The sequence below is a fragment of the Rousettus aegyptiacus genome, unplaced genomic scaffold (assembly GCF_014176215.1).
Source record: "Rousettus aegyptiacus isolate mRouAeg1 unplaced genomic scaffold, mRouAeg1.p scaffold_m13_p_9, whole genome shotgun sequence".
NCBI lineage: Eukaryota > Metazoa > Chordata > Mammalia > Chiroptera > Pteropodidae > Rousettus > Rousettus aegyptiacus.
Genome location: NW_023416312.1, coordinates 39,431,013 through 39,456,313, shown reverse-complemented (window position 1 = coordinate 39,456,313; position 25,301 = coordinate 39,431,013). Strand labels below are relative to the sequence as shown.

General features: G+C 43.6%; 1 protein-coding gene across 1 annotated transcript; it reads right to left on the bottom strand.

The window, feature by feature from the left end:
- Positions 1-15,438: 15,438 nt before the first annotated feature.
- Positions 15,439-23,700, bottom strand: FGF16 (fibroblast growth factor 16). Its single transcript, XM_016138123.2, has 3 exons — positions 23,182-23,700; positions 17,807-17,910; positions 15,439-16,436 (listed from the first exon to the last, which is right to left on the bottom strand). Exons 1-3 carry the CDS (start codon positions 23,453-23,455, stop codon positions 16,191-16,193), a joined length of 624 nt encoding a protein of 207 aa, XP_015993609.1. The 5' UTR covers positions 23,456-23,700; the 3' UTR covers positions 15,439-16,190.
- Positions 23,701-25,301: the final 1,601 nt, after the last annotated feature.

Below are 25,301 nucleotides of genomic sequence, written 5' to 3'. Positions count from 1 at the left end.
TTTGGAAGACTATGAGGAGAATAGGTATTAAATCTTCTTTGAATGTTTGGTAGAATTCACTGGTGAAGCCATCTGGTCCTGGACTTTTACTTTTTGGTAGGCTTTTGATGATCATTTCAATTTCCATACTGCTGAATGGTCTATTTAGATTTTCCAGATCTCCTTGATTCAGTCTAGGAAGGTTGTATTTTTCTAAGTACCAGTCCATTTCTTCTAGGTTATTAAATTTGTTATTACATAATTTTCATAATGTTCTTGCATGATCCTTTGTATTTCTGCGATGTCAGTGATAATTTCCCTTCTTTTGTCCCTGATTTTGTTTGTATCCTTTCTGTAGTTTCTTTAGTGAGTCTCGCCAGGGGTTTGTCAATTTTATTAACCTTCTCAAAGACTCAGCTTTTTGTTGTTTTTATTTTTTCTATGATTTTTTTTTGTTTTCAATTTCATTTATTTCTATTCTAATTTTGATTATTTCTTTCGTTTTGCTGACTTTAGGCCTCGTTTGTTCTTCCTGTTCTAATTTTTTAACATGAAGTGTTAGGTTGTTTATTTGGGCTCATTCTCGTTTTTGAGGATAGGCCCGTATTGATATGAACTTTCCTCTTATGACCGCTTTTGTTGTGTCCCACAATTTTTGATATGTTGTGCTATCACTACCATTCGTTTCTATGTATCTCTTGATCTCTCTTTTTATTTCTTCCCTGACGCAGTTATTCTTCAATAGCATGTTTTTTAATCTCCATGTGTTTGTGGTTCTTCCTGAGTTCTTTTTGCAGTTGATCTCTAGTTTCAAAGCATTATTATCAGAGAATATGGTTGGTGTGATTTCAACACTCTCATACCTGTTGAGGCTATCTGTGTGTCCCAGTATGTGGTCAATCCTTGAGAATGTTCCATGTGCACTAGAGAAAAATGTATAAGCAGCTGTTTTGAGATGGAAGGCTCCCTATATGTCTACTATGTCCAGATGGTCCAATGTGTCGTTTACGGATGTTACTTCCTTATTGCTTTTCTGTTTGGATGATCAGTCCATATCCAATAGTAGGGTATTTAGGTCCCCTACTATGATAGTGTTTTGGCCTGTTTCTCCCTTTAGTTCTGTTAGTAATTGCTTTACATATTTCACTGCTTCCTGATTGGGGGCATAGATATTAATAAGTGTTATGTCTTCTTGGTGCATGATTCTCTTTATCATTATAAAGTGTCCCTCAGTATCTTTCTTTACCTTTTTTATTCTGAAGTCTATTTCATCTGATATTAGTACTACTCCCGCTTTTCTCTGAGTGCCATTTGCTTGAAATATCATTTTCCACCCTTTCACTTTGAGTCTATATTTGTCTTTGGAGCTGAGATGTGTCTTGTGGAGGCAGAATATGGTTGGATTTTATATTTTGGTTCATTCTGCAACTCTGTGCCTTTTTATTGGTGAGCTCAATCCATTTACATTTGAGGTGATTGTTGAAATGTGAGGTCTTCTTATAGCCATTTTATCTTTTGCTTTCTGGTAGCTTGGTGTTTCCATTGCTTCCTTGTCCTTGTGTTTTTGTTTTGTTGTGACTGCGAGTTTTTCCTCTGGTTCTTCTTGTTTTATGTTATATACTTTAGTTCTAAATCTTTGCCATTTGGTTACCATCACAAATATATAGAGGATAGTGTATATATATAATCAGTTACTATCTTGCAATAGCACATTTCTTCTTATTGTTTAAGCTTATAATGCTCTGTTCTTAGCAAGGGTTGCACTCCTCTGCTTCTATTTGCCTGATAGAGACTTTACTCCTAATTATAATTTTTTGTTGTTGTTATTTTGTTTTAGATGAGTTGACACCTTATAATATTTTCTGTAGTGCAGAATTCCTCGTAGTGGAGAATTCCCTCAATTTTTGTATGTCTGGAAATGTCTTAATTTCTCCTTCATAACTAAAGGAGAGCTTAGCTGAATACATTATTCTAGGTTGGTAGTTCCTTTCACTTAATAGTTTAAATATTTGACTCCATTCCTTTCTGGCTTATAAGATTTGCACTGACAAGTCCAAAATTAATCTAATGCATTTTCCTTTATAAGTTACTGTTTTCTTCTTCCTAACTGCTCTGAGAATTCTGTCTTTGTTGTTGATTTTTGATAACTTAAATACAATGTGTCTTGGTGAAGGCCTTTTTGGGGTGAGATAATTGGGTGTTCTGTGGACTTCTTGAGTTCCAAGCTCCAGCTTATTTCTTGGATTTGGGAAATTCTCATCGACTATTTGTCTGAAAATGGTTTCTAGTCCCTGCTCCTTTTCCTTGCCCTAGGTAATGCTGATTATTCTTATGTTTCCTCTCCTCATGATATCAGCAAGTTCTTGTATTTCTCTTTCATTCTTTTTCATTCTTCGGTTTCTCTTTTCTTCCTTCTGATTTATTTCTAGATTTCTGTCTTCAATATCACCGATCCTTTCTTCCATTTGGTCGACTATATTTCCCAAGCTCGCTATTTGTTTTTTCAACTCTTGCAGTATTTTCTTCATCTCCAGAAGTTCTATTTGGTTCTTTTTGAGGATTTTAATCTCCTTGCTCTGCTCATCTAGTTGTTTTTTTCAATTCCTGAAATTGTAGATTTGAGTTGTTTTGGATCTTTTTGAGTTTTTTTAGAAGTACCATCCTGAATTCTCTGTAATTTAAGTCGCTTATTTCTATGTCTGTAAGCTTATTTTCTGGAGATTTTTCTCTTTCTTTCTGAGTTGCCTTGTCACATTGGTTGTTCATGTTATTTAATGGACTATTTCTCTACTTGGGCACTAATGGAAGTGCATTCTGTTGTTTTACCTGAAAGGTGATTTATTATATAAAGGTCTCTCTTTAGCCTGCTGCAAAGAAGAATCTTTTCTTTTGGTTTCCAGTAGGTGGTGTCTAAGCTTCTTGGATCCCTGCTTTATATAAAATGTAAATGTCTTTTTTATTTTCTTGTAGGTACTTAATCACACTTGCTACTCTCAGTTTCAGTCCCTGTCAGTGTTAGCAACAGTTTCAGTAGCATTTGCTCAGATTCCCCTGGGGCTCTGCAGTGATAGGTCTCAGAGGGGTGGGGCCCTCTGTGGTGAGGTTGTGGGCTGCGGCTCAGCCTCCGTTTTGCAAACGGGGCTGGTAAAAATTAACTGTTGTTTCTCTGCGGTCCCATCCCACTTCTCTGCTTTCTCCCGTGATGACTGGGCCCTGGTGCTAGCTGCTAGAAGTTCTGGCACTTTCATGTAGGCTGATCTGTGCAGTCACCGCACCTTCACCCCTCCACCTCCTCCTGCAAGGAGCTCCAGAGGCTGCAAGAAACAGCTTCTTTATTTCTCCGAGTCCACCACCTGACACACATGGTTCTGACCTGTAGCTCTTATGTGCAGATCCCATGCTCAGACATGCTGATGTGAAGTTTGTTTTTTTTAGTTATTGTTGAGTTTTAGTTGTTCAGCTTGTTGTTTCAAGGGGAGAAATCTGAATTCGTCTCTTGCTCTGTAATGTTTCCTCACCCAAAACTTTGTTAATTTGATAAGAAAAATATAATTCATTATTTTGCATTTCATTAATTACTTTTGAGGTTGAAGTATGTTACTTATGTTCTTTACAAGTTGTATATCTTTTGTGAATTATCTACTTACATTCTTTGCCCATATTCTGTTGGAGGCTCGATGTTTTTATTACATTTTTGTATGGGTCCTATAGTCAGTATATTAAGGATAATAACTTAAATTTTGTAAGAAATGTTTTCCCAGATTTTTTTACCTTTTAATTTAAATAATTTTTTATATTTAAGAGTTTGAAAAATTATTGATATTTTCCTTAATGGTTTCATCATTATACATTCTTTCAGAGAGGGAGAACACTCTCTGAAAGAGAAAGAAAGCAAAAATGAGTCTAAAGCCTAGTCGAAGTAAATTAAAGGAGACCTAAATAAATGGAAAGACAGCCCATGTTCAGGGACTGGAAGACTTAATATTGTAAAGATGACAAATACTCCACAAATTGGTCTATGGATTCAACACAATATTGAAATTTCAGAATGCTTCTTTGTAAAATTGAGAAGCTGGTCTTAAAATTCATATGGAATGCCAAGGAACCAAGAATAGCTAAAACAATTTTGAAAAAGAACAAAGTTGAAGAATTCCCATATCCTGATTTCAAAACTTATCTACAAATCTACAGTAATCATGACTGTGTGGTAGTAGCATAAGGATAGAAATGGAGATCAATGAACAGAATTGAGAATGCAGAAGTAAACCCATACATATACGGTCAATTGATTATCAACAAGAGTACCAAGACTATTCAATGAGAAAAGAATAGTCTTAAACCAATGGTGCCAAAACATCTGGGCATACACAAGTAAAAGAATGAAGTTGGATCTCTACCCCTCACCATATACTTCTGTTCATAATAAAGAAATCTTATAACTCAATAATAAAAAGACACATAACCCAATTTAAAAATGGACAAAGAATCTGAGTAGACATTTGTCAGCGCCGAGAAGAGAAGGTTCAATGGTGAGACGCCCAGTTAGAAGAATGCACAAGAGGCAGACATGAGAATGAAATGGTAAGCACCAACTTTATTGTGTGCAGCGCGCAGTTCTACTGAGAGAAGTGCAGTCTATTGCAGAGAGCAGGCTTCTGCTTCTGCTCTTCTTGTGCTCCCCTTTCTTGTGCTTCCCTTCTGCTCTCCAGGGACCACAAGGCTCCACACATAGCAGAGTACAATAGTAGCATTCAGCCACATATGCGTGATACAATAAGCCGAAGTATGTTTACATATTTTAGGCACAGGTGCCCTACTACACTAATGTAACATTCTAAATCTGGGGTCCTGTTCCTAACCATGAGCCTGGATCACAGCCAGATATGGGACCTGCCAGGCCTGGGACCCACACTCCACCCCTACGGGGTTGCTGTGCAGGATCTGGCCTGGAGGGTGCTGCCATGGACCCACAATCCACTTGCCATTCCTGCAGTGGCTTAACCACACAGGGCATCACCCCTGGGGCACTCTTTACCAGCTGTCTCTCCTGGTGCTGCTCAGCATACCAGAGGCATTGCACTTATGCCCGTGTCAATGATAACCTCCATCATTTTACTACCTGTTTCATGGTACGATCCATCTGTGTACCAGGCATCCTCAGGGATGGGAGTCTGACCCTGTACATAGGAACTCAGTATGTCTCCCATCTCAGCAGGCTCCTCTAGGAGCTCTGCTTAGAACTGCACTGGTCCCAATAGGGGGTGCAGTTGACCTGACAGAGATTGCAGAGAACTGCTTCCACTCTAAGTACATCCCTCCACTTGGACAGCATAGGGGTCCGTCGTGCAATTCTCGTACAAGGAGTCTTCCTTAAGACTGCAGCAACCCCTCCATGGGTTGCGTGGACTGCACCATTACAGGATTATGGCCAGTGATGGCCTCACTGGCCCATAGGGCTGCATATATGGCAGCCAGTTGCTTCTCTATCAGAGAATACCGCACTTCCGCACTTTTCCACAATTGAGACCAGAAGCCTATTGGTACTTTCTGGGAACTGTGCTTCTACCACAAGCCCCATCCAAATCCTGTATCATCCACCTGCACCTGTAAGCAGGAATGGGAGGGCTGGATCTACAACCCCGTAGAGTTTGGGCTTGTGCTACATCTTGCTTTGTAGACTTAAAGGCTTCTTCTATCTGGGGGGTCCAAATCTACTGGGCACCCCATCGCACTAGATAGTGCAGGGGTTGCATCAAGGAGGCCAAATGGGGAATGAACACTCTCCAAAACCCCAGCAGTCTCAAATAGGTTTGGAGCTGCTTCTCAGTCTCAGGTCCGGGATAGGCCTGTATCTTATCAATCACTGCTTCTGGCATTACTTTTATCTTACCTGACCAGACAGCTCACAAGAATTTAACAGAGAACCCAGGCCCCTGGAACTTATCCTCATTGACTGCCCAACCCCAGTCAGTGAGAGCTTCTCGCAGGCTGTTCACCACTGCTTCTAGTTCTGTAAGAGAATCAGAGGTTAGCATTATATCATTAATGTAATGATACAAGTGCACTGTGGGCAGTCATTTCCACATGGCTAAATCTTGAACCACGAGACCGTGGCACAGGGTATGGATAGAGAAAAAGGCATTTTCCATGTCCACCACATAATGGTATCATCCAAGTTCATGTGACAACTGGTCCATGATGTACATGATGTTCGGCACAGCAGCATGCAGGGGCGGCATAACTTTATTCAGCTTGCGATAGTCAATTGTCATGCGCCAGGAGTCATCAGGCTTCTTCACTGGCCACAGGTCAACTGGCTCCCCTGCCAACTGGGTGCCCCAGCCCGATCCCTAATCAGGGAGATAATTGGCCAGCTGCACCTCATGGGTTGTGGCTTTCCTGAGAATAAGAGTGAATTGCTGGTCAGGGCGCAGGTGATTCCACAGGGCCCTAAGCACTTCATTAGGTTGCTGCTCAATCTTTTCTGCAGCAACCCCTGCTGCGAGGAGATCAAACCACATTTGCCTGCAGCTCACTCTCACAGCCAAATGGGCTGGGTGCTGCTCCACTCCCACTTTTCGGTGATGCCTCCGACCCGGCCCTGGCTGGTCTGAGAGTGTGGCGGGCAGTAGGGGGCACATTTGGGTGGAACGCTCCTTGCGTTTCACTTCCACATCCCCCAACCTAGCCATAGCGGAAGTCACTTCATGGATCTGCCTATCCACATAAGGGGGCCAACAGTGCTGCCATGGCACCGAAAGTACCGGCCAGGCCAGAAGTCAAAATCAAGTCCTTCATATGGGTTGTAAATACCTCTTCATCGGGGCTCATATACTGGGCGTGAAACATCATCTATCGCATGCCCATTTCCAGAATTACCTGGACCAGATCTAAGTACGTGGTCCATCTGCTCACTGTCCCTGGTAGCTCCTCCGGGTAGGCCCATTCTGTGCGTGCCGCGGACAGGAGCCAGTTAATCAGGCAGCAAGCAATTGCCTGCGCCTTGCGCCATATGCGCCACATTCTGGAGGCGCTGCCTGAGGAATGGTATCACCATTTTGGAGGCCAGCTGAGCCATCTCTTCTGGAGATAATTCAGTCTCTTCGGCCCCGTCATCACACAGCTGAAGCATCCACCCCGGAACTGTCTCCCTGGCTCTCTGTTGTACCTGTTGCATTAGGTCCCCGAGTTCCGTGGGGGTGTACTGGATCAAGGTGGTTTGCTTTTTAGCCTGGGCGGGGGTGGGGCGCCATCATCTGTGCCCCCGGGGCCAATGGCTGTTTCATTTCAACCTGCTACTGTATCACCCGCCGTGCCTGCCGCGGTATCACCGGTGGGCTCCCAGACCCGGATGATGGCAGCGACCGGTCAGGACCCTGCAGCATATGCTCTGCTTCCGCCAGCCGCTTTTCCAGTGCTTCTTCCTGGCATTGTAGCTGCTACACCCACTGAGCCTAATCCTGAGCCTACAGGCTCGCCTGCTGCAGCACCGCCAGGAATATTCAGGCCATCAGACCTCCTGCCTCCTGGTAAGCAGTGGGGACATTCAGCTCCAATATCTTTAGGGCTTTCCAGATGCAGCTTCATTCCATCCTCAATCCTCTGCAGGCATCCATGTAATCGGATATGAGGCCATGGGATACCACTGGAAGGCAGGGGGCTACATGTCCTCCACTTGGGTCTCCTCCACCCTGGAACTATTTGGAGCACTGGGGGCCAGACACACCTTATCCCTTAGACTACATGAAGTGTCAACACTGAGCTAATGGAGAAGGGAAGGTTTCATGATGAGACACCCAATTAGAAGAACGCACAAGAGGCAGATATGAGAATGAAACGGCAGGCACCAACTTTATTGTGTGGAGCGCAGTTCTATTGAGGGAAGTGCCATCTATTGTGGGGAACAGGCTTCTCCTTCTGCTCTTCTTGTGCTCACCTTTCTTGTGCTCCCCTTCTACTCTCCAGGAGACTGCATGGCTTCACACATAGCAAAGTACAATAGTAGCATTCAGCCACACACGTGTGTTACAGTAAGCCGAAGTATATTTACATATTTTAGGCACAGGCACCCTACTACACTAATGTAACATTCTAAATATGGGGTCCTAGCTGTGAGCCTGGATCACAGCCAGACATGGGACCCGCCAGGCCTGGGACCCACAACATTTCTTCAAGGAAGATATACAAATAGCCAAGAAGTACATGAAAAGATGTTCAATCAACATCATTTGTCATCAGGAAAATTCAAATGCAAACTATAGTGAGATTCCACTTCACACTCACCAGGATGGCTACAATGGAAAAAAAAGATGAAAAATAACAATTGATAGTGAGGATATGTAGAAATTGGAATCCTCATGTATTGCTGGTGGGAATGTAAAATTGTACACCCTCTTTAAAAAGCTTTTTGGCACTTTCTCAAATGATTAACCATAGAAATACCATATAACCCAGCAATCCTACTCCTAGGTATACACACAAGAGATATGAAAACATATGTTTGCACATGTTCATAGCAGCATTATTCATAATAGCCCCAAAGTGGAAATAACACAGATGCCCATCAACTGATGAATGGATAAACAAAATATGATGTATTCATACAATGAAATATTATTCATCCATAAAAAAGAAATTCAGTACTGACACATGCTACAACATAGATCAACCTTCAAAACACTATGCTATGTGAAAGAAACCAGTCACAAAAGGCCACATGTTGTAGGATTCCATTTATATAAAATGTCCAGAACAGGAAAATCCATAGAGACATAGTAAATCAGTGGTCACCAGGGACTGGGAGGAGGAGGTAATAGAAGTTATGGCTTAATGGTTTCAAAATTTTTGTTTGGGGTGATGTGAAAGTTTTGGAAGTAGATAGTGGCAATGGTTGCACAATATGGTGAATGTAATTAATGCCCCTGGATTGTACACTTAAAATGGTTAAAGTGACAAATTTTGTCATATATATTTTACCACAATAAAAAAAAAACAAAAATATTTTCTTTATAAGAAAAAAGTAAAACTAAACAATACCAGGAATGATTGATAGGAAGCCATTGCTATATGACTCAGATCTTACTAAAACATGAAGGAGGTTTCACCAACAGAGACCAGAGTGCCTTATCCAGAGCTGGAGACAAATGGAGATTTGTAACATCTCATATGAACTAATGCAGTGTTTACCACATATTCTCATGGTAAGAATTACTTAGAGACTTGTTAAATGTACAGATCGGTGATTCTCAAAGTATGGTTTAACGACTTGTGGGGGTTTTTGAGGTCCTTCATTTTCTAATTATAGACATAGGAGAAGGATTTTCTCCCCGTGCCTCAACCAAAAGAACATACTGAATGCAGAAGCAAATGTAAGATCCAGCTGTCTTCTATTAAGGCAGGCATCAAAGAGGTTCGGAAAAATGTAAAATAATACCACTCACTAAATTTTTGGCAATATAGCTATTTTACATAAAAATGTGATTTATATTAACATTAATGGGTTTACTGTTATTTTAAATGAATCATTAGATAATAAAAGTTTCTGAGTTTTCACTTCTAATACAGTAAATGCCAATAGTGATAACCCACATAAACAAAAGCTCTTCGAAGTCCTCAATAATGTTTAAGTATGTAAGAGTTCTCGGGTCAAAAAGTTTGAGAACCATTGATATAGATAACCAAGCCTCTCAGTTGGAAGTTCTGATTTAGAAAGTCCCAATAGAGCCCAGGAGTCTGTATTTTAAGACAATTATACAAGGTGCTTACAGAGAAGTTTGGTTAACACTGAGGTAACGCTAAAGGTAATATAAAGGTGTTTAGATGTTAGGGATTTTTATGATGTGCTATGGTGAATGCCAGACAGAATAAAAACTAGATGATTAAAAGGGCTGTCAAGCAGAAAAAGGCTGGTCCGTATTTGTAGTGGAGCCATTTAATGACCCAATTTTCATACCTTTACCTAGCAATGTTGGCAATCTAGGAGCAGAAGCGGAGAAAGTGGGCACTTTAAATTAGACTTGGATGAAGCTTTGGGCAGGGGCTCTCTCCTACCCTCTGACAGATATATTTCTGATGTTTGGATTGTACATTGAGGAGACTATGCCATGGGTTTATATTGGAGGAGAGTTCCAGGACCTATTGTGTATGGGTATATAGCTTAAGGTGGAAGTCTGGGGAAACCTATAAGATACAGTGTTTGGTGAGGTTAGGATGGTGTGATGGGTTCTGGAACCTTGGAGCATTTACAACTGGTGGGACAGGGAAATTGAAAACTGACAGGACAAGTATACATTTACCACCCTGGGTCTAGGAGTCTAGGGTATGTGCATTAAAGAAGACTGGGATAGGGCTCAAAGAGCATGACTGTAAGAAAGACAAATGAAAATGGAGGGTTCTGGATATGTGGGACCTGGGTGACACTATTCTTGGTGTGGTTATTGGAGCCTGGAGAAGGGAGGATCCTGAGACCCTAGGATATACTGCTAAAATATAACTAGAACAGCAGTTGAGTGAGGGCTGAGAGATTCTGTTGGTTTGCTTCATACCATGTACATTAGAAGATTAAATTTCCAAGTGGGTGCTCTCATTATATGTTCTTAGTAAGAGGCCAGCATTTGTATGGCATGACTGTCCCATGTGCCACCTTGCTTTCTGGTACCCGTCTTTTGTAAGACCCCACAGAATCATACATACAGAAAATGGGATGAAATTATGCATATTTTCACTCAGAGATATATCTTCAAATTAATACTAATAATAAATAATGAACTAAAGGTAATAGTAATAACTAACATTTATTGAGTGCTCACTATGCACCAGGTACTATGTTAAGCACTTTACACTTCCCATACATTATCTTATTTAATCTTCACAATAACAGTTCTTGAGGTAGGTACTATAGCCGTCCCCATCTTGCAGGTTAGGATATTGTGGCTTACTTCAATTCAGCCACACTACTTTCTTGTAGTTTTTTGATAATGCCTAACTCCTTCCTGTCTCTGGAATTTTACATATTTCTGTTCTCTCTGCCTGGAAAGCTATTCCTACCTTCAACCAAACTATTCGCCCTTCAGGGCTCACCCTAAGCATCACTTTTTCAAGAACCCCCTTAATAGGTCATGTGTCCCTGATAAACACTCTCATAGCACCTTGCACTCTTTCTTTATTGCACTTACTACAATATATAGGTTTACTTGTTTATCTCTGTCTTCCCAACTGTACTATGTCATGAGGAGAGGGACTAATTACATCTGTCTTATTCACTATTATATCTCTGAAGATGTATAGGCGCCCAATATATATTTGTTGAACTGATGAATGAATTAATGAATTAATGAATTTGTTCAGGGTTAGATAATAAAGAAGTAAAGGAATCTGAATGTAAATGAGGTTGGTATGACTCCAGGACCTGAGGAGCATGTTACCTGCCTGTCTTTTGCTCTATTGCCAACAATAAAGAACAGGACTGATTCAATACCTTGTCTGGGAATTGGAAAGAGATATGGAGGGGAAACAGCCTATGTCGGGATGGAGGAGTGGAGGCTATTGAAGGTCAAGGAAACAGTTGGGTATCTCTGGAATTGCCACCAGAGTCCTAGTGTACAGACCTACTAGAAAGGCCTTCCATTGTCTGTTGAGAAAAGAGAGAACTCTAGGAATGACAAACTAAATTATGTTCTGATCCTCCTGCTGGGCGAGGGAGTTAGACAAATGACAGTGAATGTGTTTTCCAGAGAAGACTTTTTGTCTCTTGTCCTCTTCTCCCTAACTTTTCACATTCCTCCTTAACAGATCCCTTTTTGTGAGTGCTAGGGAAAGGAAATGTAGCTCCAACTACTCCAAAGAGAATGAAAGCCATCCCAAGGGCCAGCCTCTTCAGGAGGAAGATTAGGCCTGCACTCTAGGCTACTCGGAACAAGTCTGTGTGACCTGTGGCCCAACTAGAGGCCTGAGCCTGATGGATTTCTGACTATTCAGCCAGGGATTCAGTGGCTGAGTACTGCAGTGACTCAAAGGTAAGATAAACTCAGGTTATGTTATTGTCTCAAGACTTTGATTAAATTCCTTTTGGGAAGGAGTCTTCTTTGATGGCTTTGATAAGCTTCTTGTGTCTCAGCCTAGTGGATTCAGTCTCTGGTTGTTTTTTGAACATGAGCAACATTTGGCTGTGGCAGTGGGAGTAAAAAGAGGCATGGGTAAGGAGGGGAAGGAGAGTCTTGTTGCTATCAGGACTGCTGTTGGGGCTGGCCCTGGGTTGAACTTTGTTCAGAACCACTGAGCAGTGAAGCCATCCCAGATCCTCCCTCCCCTCACTCCCGTTTCCCTGTTGTCAAACTTGAGGCTATGTCTTAGAGGACAGGAGTCGAAGATTTCACAGTCTATATCTTCAAAAACAAACAAACAAAAACTTAAGACTCAATTTTTTTTGCATGGGATCATATTGTCTACTACTTCTTATACCAGATGCTTTGAGGCCATGGAAACTCCTAATGTAGTTGTTTCTAACATTTTTGGGAGACTCTTTGAAAACCATTGAAAGGCAAATGTACATAAAAATGTACAGATTATTTGGGGAGTTCAGGTCAAGAGGGCTTTCCATGGACCTTTACAGATCTTGTTAACCCCAAGTTTGGAACCTCTTGTCTACAATGTTTTCCTTGGCCTAGAATAGCAGTTGGGTAGCACTCTTAAGTCTTACATATTCTTTATTGGAACACTATTGGTGCTCAGGAGAAATCTGGGGGTACCACAGAGAATAGAGTTAGTAAACTAATGTCACATTCTGCCATTTTGAAATCTAGTATTTATCCTATCCCCTCTCAGTGATGCAATATTCTTGTCTAGCCTCTGCTTAAAGACTTTGGGTAATGGGAAACTATCTTTCCCAAGACACACTCTAGTTTGTCATTGTTCTTATTTAACTATACTTGGAACTTAACATAACAGTTCAGATGATTCTGTTATATATAATGCATTTGTTCTCTTTAGCTCAGTATTTATATCATGTACATATTTGCTAAAGGTGTCTATGTCTTTGTCCATTCATTCAATCTTTCAATCAATCATTTATTTTTTCAATAACTGTTTCCTAAGTGATGTTTTTTTGTTCATTTATTTTTTGTTCCAGGAACACTCTAAGCACTGAGAGGGGATGTAAAGATGAATAAGAAATTATCTCTCTGCACAGGTTTTCAACCAAAACCAGAGGTCCAGAGCTTACTACTCTAAAATTTTCTCTAGGTTGGCACAAAATCTTACTTTAGCTCTTTGGGGATACGGTGTTAATTAGTTGTTGATCGATCTAGTGGCACTAGTTCATCCATCCTACATTTTCATTTCCAGAATTTATCTTTTCTCTCTTTTTGAAAATGAAAACAGCTGCACATTGACATTTTTCTGGTCATGTGCCCCCTTCATTGTTAATCCTATGGTTCAATACCAAAGAGTGCATCCCCCTCAAACCCTCATCCCTGCATAATGAACCCCGTCTGCACCCTGGGATCCTACACCATTCTTCTACTCTTTTCCCCTCTACTTCCACCCAAAGGAAAAAAGTTAAGGCCTGACCTTAGGATTTGGAGTCTTTCCCTTTTTCATTACAGTGGCATTTTCCTTGTAAATTCTGCTCTGTAATATGGTGCTTGTGGCCTTTCCAGGCCCATGCCAAGTACCTCATGAGAGTAACACTAGCCCTACTCACAGGGAAGTGCCAGCTTTCAATTGGATAAAATGGATCTCATTTATCTCATAAGCCCTCAGAAGTTGTAGCTGTGTATGAAAAGTTCTAGGTAGCTGACTATAGATAATACAGGTAATTTTTTTTTATTTTAAAATTAAAGGTGTGTTGTGCGTTAAAAATTTGATTAAAAAAAGTAGCACAGCTGATTTTTGCCTTTTTCCCAGAGACTCTTCTCTGTAGCCCAACGTGGACATTACCATCAGCCTCTTTGCCTCTCTAAACCCTGTTGGTAATTCATGGTGGGCATTACCCCTTTCAGGGAACTTTCTCTACTCATCCTAGCCCTGTGAGAACTCTGCCTTGGTGGTTCCACTGGTGAGAATTTATGATCACACACACCATGCAACTTAGCATTTTTTTTATCCTACAGTCTTATTTGCTATCTCATGTATGTATTCTCGTGTGTGGTTTTTCTGGTGGGCACATGGATTGGGATGAGCTTTTAAAGATTTTTTGGTTTTTATTTTTAAGTGAGCTGCTACCTAAGCTATTCGTTTCACTCATAGACTCGGTTGGAAAAATAGTGGATGCTCATGTGATATGACTGAGCAACACCAGGAGGAACTATCTTAAACCCAAAACCTACTGCCATCAGTCCTTCATGGTGCCTGAATACTCAATGAGACTCAAAGTATTCCTTTGGTTCTTATTTGCTTTGAAAATTCAAATAACCCCATGCTCCTACATCAGTAAATATCAGTAAAGAGGCCGGAGCTTTTAAACCAAGGTATCTTAGGAATTGTTCTGGAGAAGAGGGAGCTCCAGGAATGCCATCCCCCCTTCAACTGGAGCCACTCTACTTTTGTTTTACGAACTGAAGTTATCCTAAAACTTTATAAGCCATTCAGCTTCAAAAATAATTCTTTTCTAAAACCATTCCTTTATGGTACTAGGTTTCAAACAGTATCATATACAGGAATCCTCTGAAAGGCTTTTGACACATGGATCTCTGAGCACCCCCAACCCTGAATTTCTGACTTGGCAGATCTGCATAGGGCCTGATAATTTACCATTCTAACAAGTTCCCAGATGCTGCTGCTGGTCAAGAGACCATATACTCTGAGAACTACTGCTTTAGGGAAATGTGTCAACAGCTCCCAGAATTCTCTAGGAAAAGCACAGGCAGAGGATGGGGGTCCAGTGTGAAGAGGGAGTGGGAGAATACCTTCAGAAGAAAGTTGACTGGTTCAAAAAATCAGTCTCCCTATTGATTGTTGTTTATTTTTTAAAAATCTATTTAAGTATAGTTGGTATACAATCTTATATTGGTTTTATTAGTTTCAGGTGTACAATATAGTGGTTCAACATTATATACCTTATAACGTGATCACCCCACTAATTTTAGTGATCATCTGTCTATTTTGAATCCCTTCATCTTCATATCTAAAGTAAGAAGCTACTAATTAGGGTTTATGACCTCTGGGCTTTGAGCCCTAACCAAATCCCAAAGGAAGGTTTCCCTATACCTAGTCCTAAGCACAAATGGGAACTTCCATATGAGCTCCCAGTCTTCAGGCCTTCCTTAAGCTGTGATTTGCAACTAAGTTTAGTGTCATAAAACCAGAAAGGACTTCAGATAGGGCCCCTAGATAATGCTGATTATTATGTGACTGATTGATTAGGCAGTGTGATGCTAACATCAGGAGATTCTAATGAGTTAGAGAGAAGAAGCTAACCAATTAATTCTACTAAATGTACAAATCAATAGAGTTAGACAGTGGTTATAATAAAAAGCAATTTTATTGCCAATAAAAGCCTTTAATAACTCATTTATCCCATTTCAGTAGGACCTTATTCTTTCTGATGAAAATCCGGTCATAGCATCTCTCATTAAAAATAAAATTATTTTGAAATAAATAAATATATAAAATAAATAGCATGTACATTTCATAAATAGTTTGTCCTAATACACAGTATCCATGCTTACACTTTAATAACATTTTCTTACAACCTACCCCATCTCCCACTTCCAATGACAGGAAAACTGTGTGCCAGGACGGATGAGAAATCTGCAGAGTCATTGCAGAGATGGCTTGCAGCAGGGCTGTAGCCACAAGGATTTTGTGAATGAGACTTTTCTAAAGCTCTGTAGGTAGCTTCTATGGCAGATTTCTTGGTCTTTCAATTTACCCATTATCAAGATATTTGGGTAGCTTGTGGGGCAAGACACCCCTGGCCCTTGACAGGGGCCCCCATTCTTTCTCATACTACCTCAGGGGAAAGAACACAAGTAAAGAAAAAAGTATATACAAGATTCCCTCTAGCCCGCCCACCCACCCCTCCCCCCTCATCCCCCCCCCAAAATAACCCAACCTTGATATACATTTTGAAGAATAAGGGAACAGCTCGGTCGAGTTGAACAGTAAGTGCTTCTCTGTTATCTAAATTGAAAGGAAAGAGGATTGAAAAGCTACGAGTATAGTGCTTATGTGGCCGCAGAGTATATGGGTCACAGAGGTCATGCTAGGGTCCGTTACCTATAGCGGAAGAGGTCTCTGGACATGGATGGCAACTTAGAAGGATCTACTGGCCTGGGTAAAAAGTGAGTGAATTTCTGGTGTCGTTTAGTCCTGTATCCCTCCCGTGGTGAGCCATCTTTATTCAGAGCCACATAATACTGTCTCTCCGAGTCCGAGTGTTTGTATAAGGTGGAGGCATAAGTGTTGTACCAGTTTTCTTCAAACTGTTCCCGGAAAACACATTCACGTGTGAGTTTCTTCTGTGAGGGTGAGAAAATAAAGCAGAGCCCATTATATGACTATTTTTCCCAGCCCAGCTTGCTGGTGGAGAACCCTAAAATAGCAATAGCACATTGATATTGGAAAATTTCAGTCCTATCTTCCAGTATTACTGAGATATCTTCTTTCAAAGTAGCACACATTCTGTATAACCTTCATCTTCTTTCATGAGCCACACAAAAATATTTTAGGTGAGATCTTTCCTGAAGGCAGGAGACTGGAGGAGATGGCCTCATTGGCTATTTGAATCTGAGATCTTTCTGAGCCTGAGAATTTCTGCTATGGCCTCCCAATGCCGCATTGGGACTCCTGAGTTTTCTCCCTATTTGGGGCTAATGATGTTCAAATCTATTGAAATTATAGTCAACCACGTCAACTTCCAGGCAAAGGCCTTGAATCCTTATAAAGTTCCTCGGAAGGTGAGCTGTGATCTCTCCTGATGAAGGGTCTTAGGCCTGTCATTTAGAAAACTCAGAAAAGATCTCCTTGAAAAGTTCCTCCAATCTGGCTACTTCAAGCTAGCAGCTGCTGGGTCTCTTGCTTCTGTCCCTTCTCACACTTGATCCACCTGCCACACTACTTGCTGGTGTTGCCGATACTGAGTGCTGGGGATAGGCCTATCGCTTAGGTGTCAGGGAAAAATGTGTTCTGATTTCGAGGGGTGCAGACAGCCAGAAAGCATGCTGTCTGACTCAAAAGGCAAAGCTACAAGTTGGGATCCCCTGAAAGGGTTAAGGACAGCAAAGTCACTCACCATTCCCCAGCTCTTGGCTAGCTTCCAGAATAGAGAACATGCACTGCAGCCAACCCAGTCCTAGCTGGGGACTAAGAGTTGTCATAGACCCTGGAACCCTCTCCCTTCAATTTTTTTTTTCATTTGGCTTTTAGGATTCAATTGCAGCAATCTGGAAATCAGGGACTGTGTTGTTAATCTCAGAATCCTAAATTGAAGGCCAACACTTTCACTGCCTATTATTGTGCCAGCTAGCCTGCTACTCCCTTGAGTATCCATTAAAATTCAGATGTACTCCTTGGGAGGGTTAACACCCCAAACCCTTGTCATCTATTGACAAACCAGAACAGCTTACTATTATCACCAGACTAGCTGGCCCTCTAATGGAAAAGGTAAAAGAAAATGCACCACAGTAAAGCTTATGTTTTGATGGAGGCTGAATGAGTGAAAGTGTTACGTAGAAAGTTCCTAGGCAGCCAAGGAGTGACTAGAAGACACTAATCCTTTATAGTTGACTAACATGCTTTCAAGTGCTAGATAAAAGTTTTTATATTTTGTCTAACATTGTTTAAACACCTGTGGTAATAGTCTCTGATAAAAAGAAAACCTTAAACTTACCGACCCATAAAGCTCTCCTCGTTCGTTCATTCCTAAGTATAGGCCAGAGTCCACTCCCCGGATGCTGATCAGCCCCACAGCCAGGCTGATAAACTCCAGGATGCCTAGAGCAAAAAAGTGAATGCCATTTCCATTACTGACATCAAGCTTAGTGGAAACTGTTCAGGTGACATGAGCTACCAGTTATTTATCCCCAGGCCTGTGTATCTTTCATGAATTACCTGATGAAACCATCTTTTGCAGCAATAATGGAACCTCAGAAGGCAGTGAGTCTCTCTGGACCTCAGTTTTTCCATAAGTAAAATAGGGGAAACAATTTCTGCTGCTACTCAACACTCTTAGTTATATTACATGGAAGAGACCATGCAAAGGCTTTGGCTACTAAAGCTCTGTAATTACAAGGTACTATTACTATTAAATATCACCATTTCATGAAATTGGAGGGCAGCTTTCTAAATGGGAGAATGTGGCCAGGTTTCTGTATCTTCCAGAAGTCACTTCCCTCCTCCCTAGGGCACAGAGCGTCTCCTCTAGGCATAACTTGTTTTGCACCCTCTTAGCTCCATGTCCTTGAAGCCACATGAGGCTGTCAACTGCCTGTAGCTGCCTCTAACAAAGGCCACGCAGGCCACTCAATAAGTTTGTTTCTCCTACCATGGGCAGGAGGCAAAACTTGGCCTGGTGAGAACTTTCTCTTAAAAAGTGCTCTTAGCCAGTATAGTCCCAGGCTGACAAGCCTGTCATTTTCCCCCCTTCTCTCTTGAGAATTTCAAGTATATCCATGGCAAAGAGTTGGCAGGTAGTATTGGACTTGATACTGATTTGAGATGTTGCAACTTTAAGGGGAAAGGGAAGGCATTCAAAATGTCTCTCTAGCTGACAAGATTAGAGGTAAGGATTTGAAAACACTTTAGTTTATCCAGAAGCAGTAGGAGGAAAAAAATTAACTACTAGGAGGGAAAAAGGACCAAGAACTGAAATCCAGGTGACACTTAAGACTTTCATCCTAAGCTAGCATATCTATTATATGGATGCAGATGCAATGGACAACTAGATTCCTCTGTGATATTCCTGTCTCTAAGCAGGTTTTTCAGCATACAGACCAAAACCTTGTATGATTGACTCAGAGAGGCATCCAAACGTATAAAATGAGCTCATATCTGGCTGTGTTCCTCACCCAAAAATGTAATTCTTAAGAGCAATAAGATTCTATGTAATCTACATAGGGAGTGAGTGAGATTGATTCCTTAAAAATCACTTTGAAAACATTAAGAGATTAATTTTGAAATCAGGTCCAAAACTACAGTGGGAAGTCTGAAGAGCCCCAGTGACTTAGGCTGGTGGGTGGGTGTTCAGGTGTGGTGGCTTTGGGACACATGTTTCCATGGCCCGCTGGGATCCATTTGAAGAATGTAAAGTTCTTTGGCTGCCATTGTATAGAACACTCAGAGTATAGCCTTTGGCCTCCAGCATTCAAATTCTCCAAGTTTTATTCTCAGTCTGGTTGTTACTAACTCTTACAGTACAAAGAAAGGAGTTCTGGGAAAAGAGATTGATACAAGATGGTAGAAGGGGAAGGGAAAATACTTGGTGCTAAGTAATGGTTAAGGAGATAATGGTTTAATGGACCAAATCCTTTAGTTGTATGGCACAATGCTCTGATTTTGGTTATGCCCTGTTTAACATTTTAATAAGTGGCTTGTAAGAGGACATAGGGGGACTGCCTACTCTAGTTTAGAAGGTATATAGCTTAGAGGGTGATACAAACAAAATCCAAAGAAATTTCAAGAGAATGGAAAAAATGGGCTGACTCTAACAACCAGTATGGCAAGGAAATGAGAAACCAGGTCATGATTCAGTTCTGGGTGCTAAACATTGAGGGATACCAACCTGCTGGAGCCTTTAGTTCTTTTCTTTGCATAGGCAGATTACTTCTGAGCTTCAAGTCTTAGTTCTCTCATTCTCTAAGTATCTTATGTCTCTGAACACCTTGAGATCATTAAGCAGTAGAGGGCAGCTTATGATCTCACTGTCAAAGACCTGGTATGAGAACAAATCATGAAACCCAAGAGGTGTGGCCATTTGAGTCACCACAGTTTTTCTCCAACTCTCTGTTAACCTTGATGCCAAAGGACAGATCATACAGGAAGTCACTTGGGTTGTGTCCAGTAACAGAGGTCTCCAACAGCTGGAATCATCCCTGCCCAGCTGTCTTTGGGCATCATTTCCCTTTGCCAACTTTCCTATTAGCTGGATTCAAATTGTGGGAACCCAGTGGCACATGATGATGGAACAGATATTCCTAAACCTTCTCCTGAATTCCAGCCAGCATGAAGGGAGAAAGAAAACAAGCCATTTTCACATTTTCCCAGCTACAGCTGGAGAGGGGTGTTAACAGCAAAGTGTTGAGGAAAAGTATTAAGTTTGTCCTCAGTACTCTCACCCACTTCAAAGCTCAAGATCTCCCTCCGCTATGCCTCAACTTGACCTGTCTACCTCAGGCTCTGTCCTTTGCTTGACAATTTCCATTCTCTTCTCTTCTTACACTTTTCCCCCCCATAGCCTCAGTCAAAATGGATCTGTCCTGAACCCCACTGCTTCAGAACATTGCTAGATGACTGGCTACAGTCATTTAATCTAGTTCTCTAACTCGCCTGAGCTCCCTCAGTCATTCTTTAAGACCTTCAGTGCCAAGACGGTGCTGCCTTGGCATCTTGCCAAATAAGAACCGGATCACTCAAAAGCCAAAGCAGCTGTTGGGCCTGCTCCATCCCACCTGGCAGGAGGCCTCTCCTCCAGTCTGGCTCCCAAGCATTGCTCTGCCAGTCCACAGGTGCCCCTTAAGAATGTCAGTAACCCTGTGAAGCTCATGTAAATGCCACCAGCCAAGCAGAGATCGAAATACTCCTGGCTACTGATTGCAGAATGCGGGGTGGGGTGGTGAGGGGGATAGGCTGTGCCAACAGGTTATTATTTGGAGTCAGGGTTGCTCTTGGGCTCAGCCTGACTTGTTCTGAACACATGGATTCCAGGGTAATCCTTGGGGGCCCTGCTCTCCAATTACAACAAATAGCTATTTACTTTACATGGCCTTTGGAGACTACCTCCTCCCCCCAAGCAGAAATCTATAATATTTTATATCTTAAGTCTGGCCTACTTTACCCTGCTGGAATGTTGACTGCTAAAGCACTTATGGAATGTTAAAGTTTCAATTTATTGAATACCCTCGCTGATTAACTCAAATGTGGAGGGAGGAGTTAGCAAACTCAAACGCCACCTTTTTCTTTGCCAAAAGCTAAACTGAGAAAGAGTAAATGTGTGCTTGAAAGTTGGCAGGGGAGGTTACAAAGAGACAGCTTCGACCAGTTATCATTTCCTTTACAGGAAATACATGGAACTGCCAGGAAGCCAGGGAAGTGGGAAAGAAAAAAAGGTGATGCAGAGGTGGTCTCAGGCAATATTTTTTGTTTGTTTGTTTGTTTTTAGGAAAAAACAAAAATTAAGCAGTCAGTTAAACAGCAGTGAAAACATCCCTTCTTCCTGTCATTTTTATTTCCTTCGGTTTCTCCTTAAACTTAACACCCTTAGCAGACCTAAGAGATGAAAAGAAATCAAGATGTGTCCTTAGGGAGGTAATTAAAGACCACTTATTTCAAGAGCCTATTACTGATTTATGTTGACCTTGTAGGTTATTGGGCACAACTTATGCATAGAATCAGACAAACACTTGTAGCTGCTGGGAGCCAAGCTCAAAGTTTCTCCACCTTTGCTGCCCCCACCCCATATTTCTCCATCACTTAATTTTTCTTTTATATATCAGAAATGAGCTATCCCAATATATTTAGGCTATTTCTGGGAGCCTTTGGGGATCTCTGAGGCCAAGGTGGGAGTTTCATTTCTCCTGAAGAGGAACAAAAGGGACTGCAGAGTCACAAAGGATGGAAGGGAAAGGAGCCAAGTTACCACTCTCTCTCCCTCCACCCCACCTTATCACCCTTTTGAGGACCCACTGCAAGTTTATACAGACACCTGCATCCCTCCATTACCCCCACCCCACACACAACCTACTGCACTCCAGCCCTGTGAGTGCATTTTTCCAAGATGACATAGGCCTCATTAGGGTTCCTGCTAGCTCCCAGCAAGGAAGACCAGTCCTGGCCCTAAGTTGTTTGTTAGACTTGGCCTCTGCACCCCCGCCTTTTTACTGTGCACTCCAGATGAAGCTCTAGCAAGGCATGGGGAACAGAAGGATGAGGAGGTTTGGGAAGAGCGGGGGAGGGTGGGAAGAAGAAGAGAACAGTATCATGCCTGAGGGTAGGCAAGGCCTCCTATGGGCTTAGGTATCCTTGGGCCACAGGGTCCTTGGGAGGAAGAAGGGGCATTGGGGGATAGGAGACCCAAGAAAGGGTTGCTGTTGCAGCATCTGAATAATGGTTTAGTAGAGAATAGGAAATTAAAAATAAAAGTGGCCAAATTCCTGAGGTATGGACACATTTCCTTAGAAACCTAATGATCTCCATCTAAGTTCGAGGTTTATATTAATTGTATTCTGTATGTTAGACAAGCAGCTGTGCCCTTTGAACAATCTGCAGAATGGCGGGCTGTGAAATCCTGGATGGAGTTTGAATGCTTCCTGTCTTGGGCCCAGGAGACACCTGTTTCTGTGGCTGGGAGTGGGCCCAGGAGTTTCCTCACTGAGGCAAGGTGTCCAGAGGTAGCTCTGGGTTAAAGATACCCCAAGGCTTATGTCCTTACACAGTGGACACCGGGAGGCTTTCCTAGTCTCTCCAATACCCAGTTCATGCTGTGCTGTCTGAATTGGACCTCATGCCCAGGCACAGCAACCCAGAGGCAGGCAGGTGCCCTGGTTGTCGCATCTCCATCTGCCAAAAGCGACTCCGGTGCGGGCCCCCCACCCACCACATCTATGACCCAGGAAGGCTCCTGCTCCTGGCGATCAGCGGCGACAACTCTGCTGCCTTCGAGGCTTGGTCCCGCGCTGCAGCTGCGGTCCCTCTCTCAGATTCGCCTGCTTCCATCTGATGCACAGTGTCCAGGTCCCAGAACGATGCCCTCGCACCCAGGGGAAGAAGGAAGGGTGGAGTGGGGGAAAGAAGAGGCCCCACCTCAAGGCGCCCCCGCCCCTTTCCAAGCGTCTGAGGGTGCCAGGCTCCCTGACGCCGCACGGCTCAAGTCCGCACCGGCGTGGCCCGCCTGTCCCACGTCCCTGGCGGCCTCCCGCCTTAACGGGCCCGGACGGCACCCACCTGGGGGTGGTCCGCGGGCCCCCAAGCCAGAGCCTGGAGCCATAGCCACCGGCTCCCTAGCGCGCGGTCCATCCGCTCGCCTACCGACCCTCCCAGCCGCGTCCTCACCGAATCGGCTGTGGTCGTGACGTGTGCCCTGTACCGTGCCATTGGGGAAGATCTCCAGGTGGAAGCCTGTGCGGCAGTACAACTGGCGGCGCCGCAGGATCCCCTTCAGGTGGGCGAAGTCTGTGGGCGAGCCGCGCTGCAGCTTCCCCTCGATCTGGCCCAGGCGCTCGTTCAGGAAACCGGGGGAGTCAGCTAAGGGCATGCTCCCCAGAGACGAGGAGAAACCATGCAGATCCCAGTCCAAGGAAGCGAAGACCCCCCCCACCTCCGCCATGGCGAGGCGCGTGGGGCCGAGCCCGGACGGCGGGGCGCAAACTGCCTCTCCCTGTAGCGGGCGTGGACGATCCGCAGGCTCTCGCTAGCTCCGCGCTCTGCCGAGTTGCAATCGACGTCTGTTCTCGTCCAAGCAACTTCTCAGTGGCGGGGAGCGTGGGGCAGCGCGCTCTTGACCTTGCTTTCACTCAAAGTGCCGCTTGCCCTCCGCACCCATCTCCCTGGGCCTCTCATAGCTGGCTTCGTGGAGCTATCAGATGCAAACAGCACTTTATATACATACCCACTCCCCCTACATTGACATATTGGATATTTAAATACAAGCCACACCTCATTGGCATTCCCTCGGAGATTGGTGTGTGAGTTCTTTTTTTTTTTTCTTCTCGTATCCATTTGGCTCTTTTTGGGAAAGGGGGTGGAGGGGGGAGAGAGGGAGCGAGCTTCACTCCCTCTTTTATTATGAAAAAATGGCAGGAAAAAGCTACACATTGCAATGAGGCATAACTGCTTTTGGCAGGTTTTTCTGAAACTGCTGATGAAATAACAGAGCCCAGTGCGTGGAGGCTGTTGGCGGCTACTGCCACTCAGGCCTGTTGCGTGGAGGTCTGTCTGCTGCGCGGGGGCAGTCCCCACCTCCCACACGTCCTCAGGCTGCTAGGCTTGGGAAAATGTCCTAAGACCCTGGTCGGGGTTTCACGCGTTCCTGAGCCCCTCTTGTTCCCTGGCTGGTTGGAGGCTGCAGAAGGGGTGCCTGGCCTGGGACAGGGGCTCCCTAGTTTTATTGTTCTGTTGCCCCCAACCCTAGTCATACTCCCCACCTGTAGGTGGGCAAGGGGCTGAGAAAGCGAAAAATCCTGAAGCGAATTCATTTGCAAAATTTGAGATTGGGGGTGGTGGCAGTCCCAGCAGGGACCAAGGCGGGGCCTTAAGGGGTTTGGGAGGCGCGGGGAACCCCACTGAAGAAAGAAGACTTTTTTTTTTTAGGTGACGTTACGGTTTAGGAGAAGGAGAGGGAGTAATAAATAGAAAGAGATCTTTTTGAAAAATGATCTCCACTGGCTTTCTGGGCGCGCCTTTGCAAGGCTCTGGAGAGCAAGCTCAATGAGAGACCCCTGGAAGTCTGGTGGGGGCTTCCCCCCATTCCTTTTCTTGTTGGAAACAGGTGTTTCCTCGCTCTGTCCTGTGCCCTGCTCCGAGGCATTCTATCAGGAAGAGCCGCAGTTGGGGGCGGGGACTGGCAGCAGTCAGGGCAACGAGCAGCGAGCATCAAGAAGACCTGGGAGCAGGTGCCTGGTCTGCTCCGTGCACCCCCACCCCGCCCCCGCGCCCCTGCCTGGTACCTGGACCCTGGGGCCCCTCTCAGGCCCTGGCGCTCAGCGTTCTGCTTGCCTCTTAAAAACTGCGTTGTTGCTTGCAGTTTGCACCCACTGCGGGCTCTAGCCTCCTCCGCGTGTTCAGGCAGGAGAAACTTAACATAGCAAGCAAACCGCGTCCCACCGTTGCAGCGCCTCCTGCTGGAGAACCCGCGTCTCGTGGCAAGTTTGAACTTGGTCTCAATGAAAGACCGACTCAGTTCAATGGAGTTAGTGCAATTGAGTTCCTGCCATGAGCTGCCACGTGCACCCCGTGCTCACTCTCCAGTACCTTAGCAATTCTTGGTTTAGAACATCGTGGCTTGCTTTTGGTGTGTCTCCCAAGCTCAGTCAGAGCCTCCAGAGATAAGTACAAGGTATGGCACATATTAGGTGCTCAGAAATAATCTCCTGATGTGCTCCTAGTAATAGAAAACACAGATGCAAATGGTGTTGGCACTGTAGGGGACACAGAAATCCAAAAGATGGCATCCG

What these genes read in the sequence shown, in the direction of transcription:
- FGF16 (XM_016138123.2), bottom strand. Translation starts at nt 23,455, where the DNA reads ATGGCGGAGGTGGGGGGGGTCTTCGCTTCCTTGGACTGGGATCTGCAT. An exon ending in TCACGACCACAGCCGATTCG is followed by an intron (nt 17,911 to 23,181) that starts GTGAGGACGCGG and finishes TTTTTGCTCTAG; the next exon opens with GCATCCTGGAGTTTATCAGC. An exon ending in GAGGAGAGCTTTATGGGTCG is followed by an intron (nt 16,437 to 17,806) that starts GTAAGTTTAAGG and finishes TCACCCTCACAG; the next exon opens with AAGAAACTCACACGTGAATG.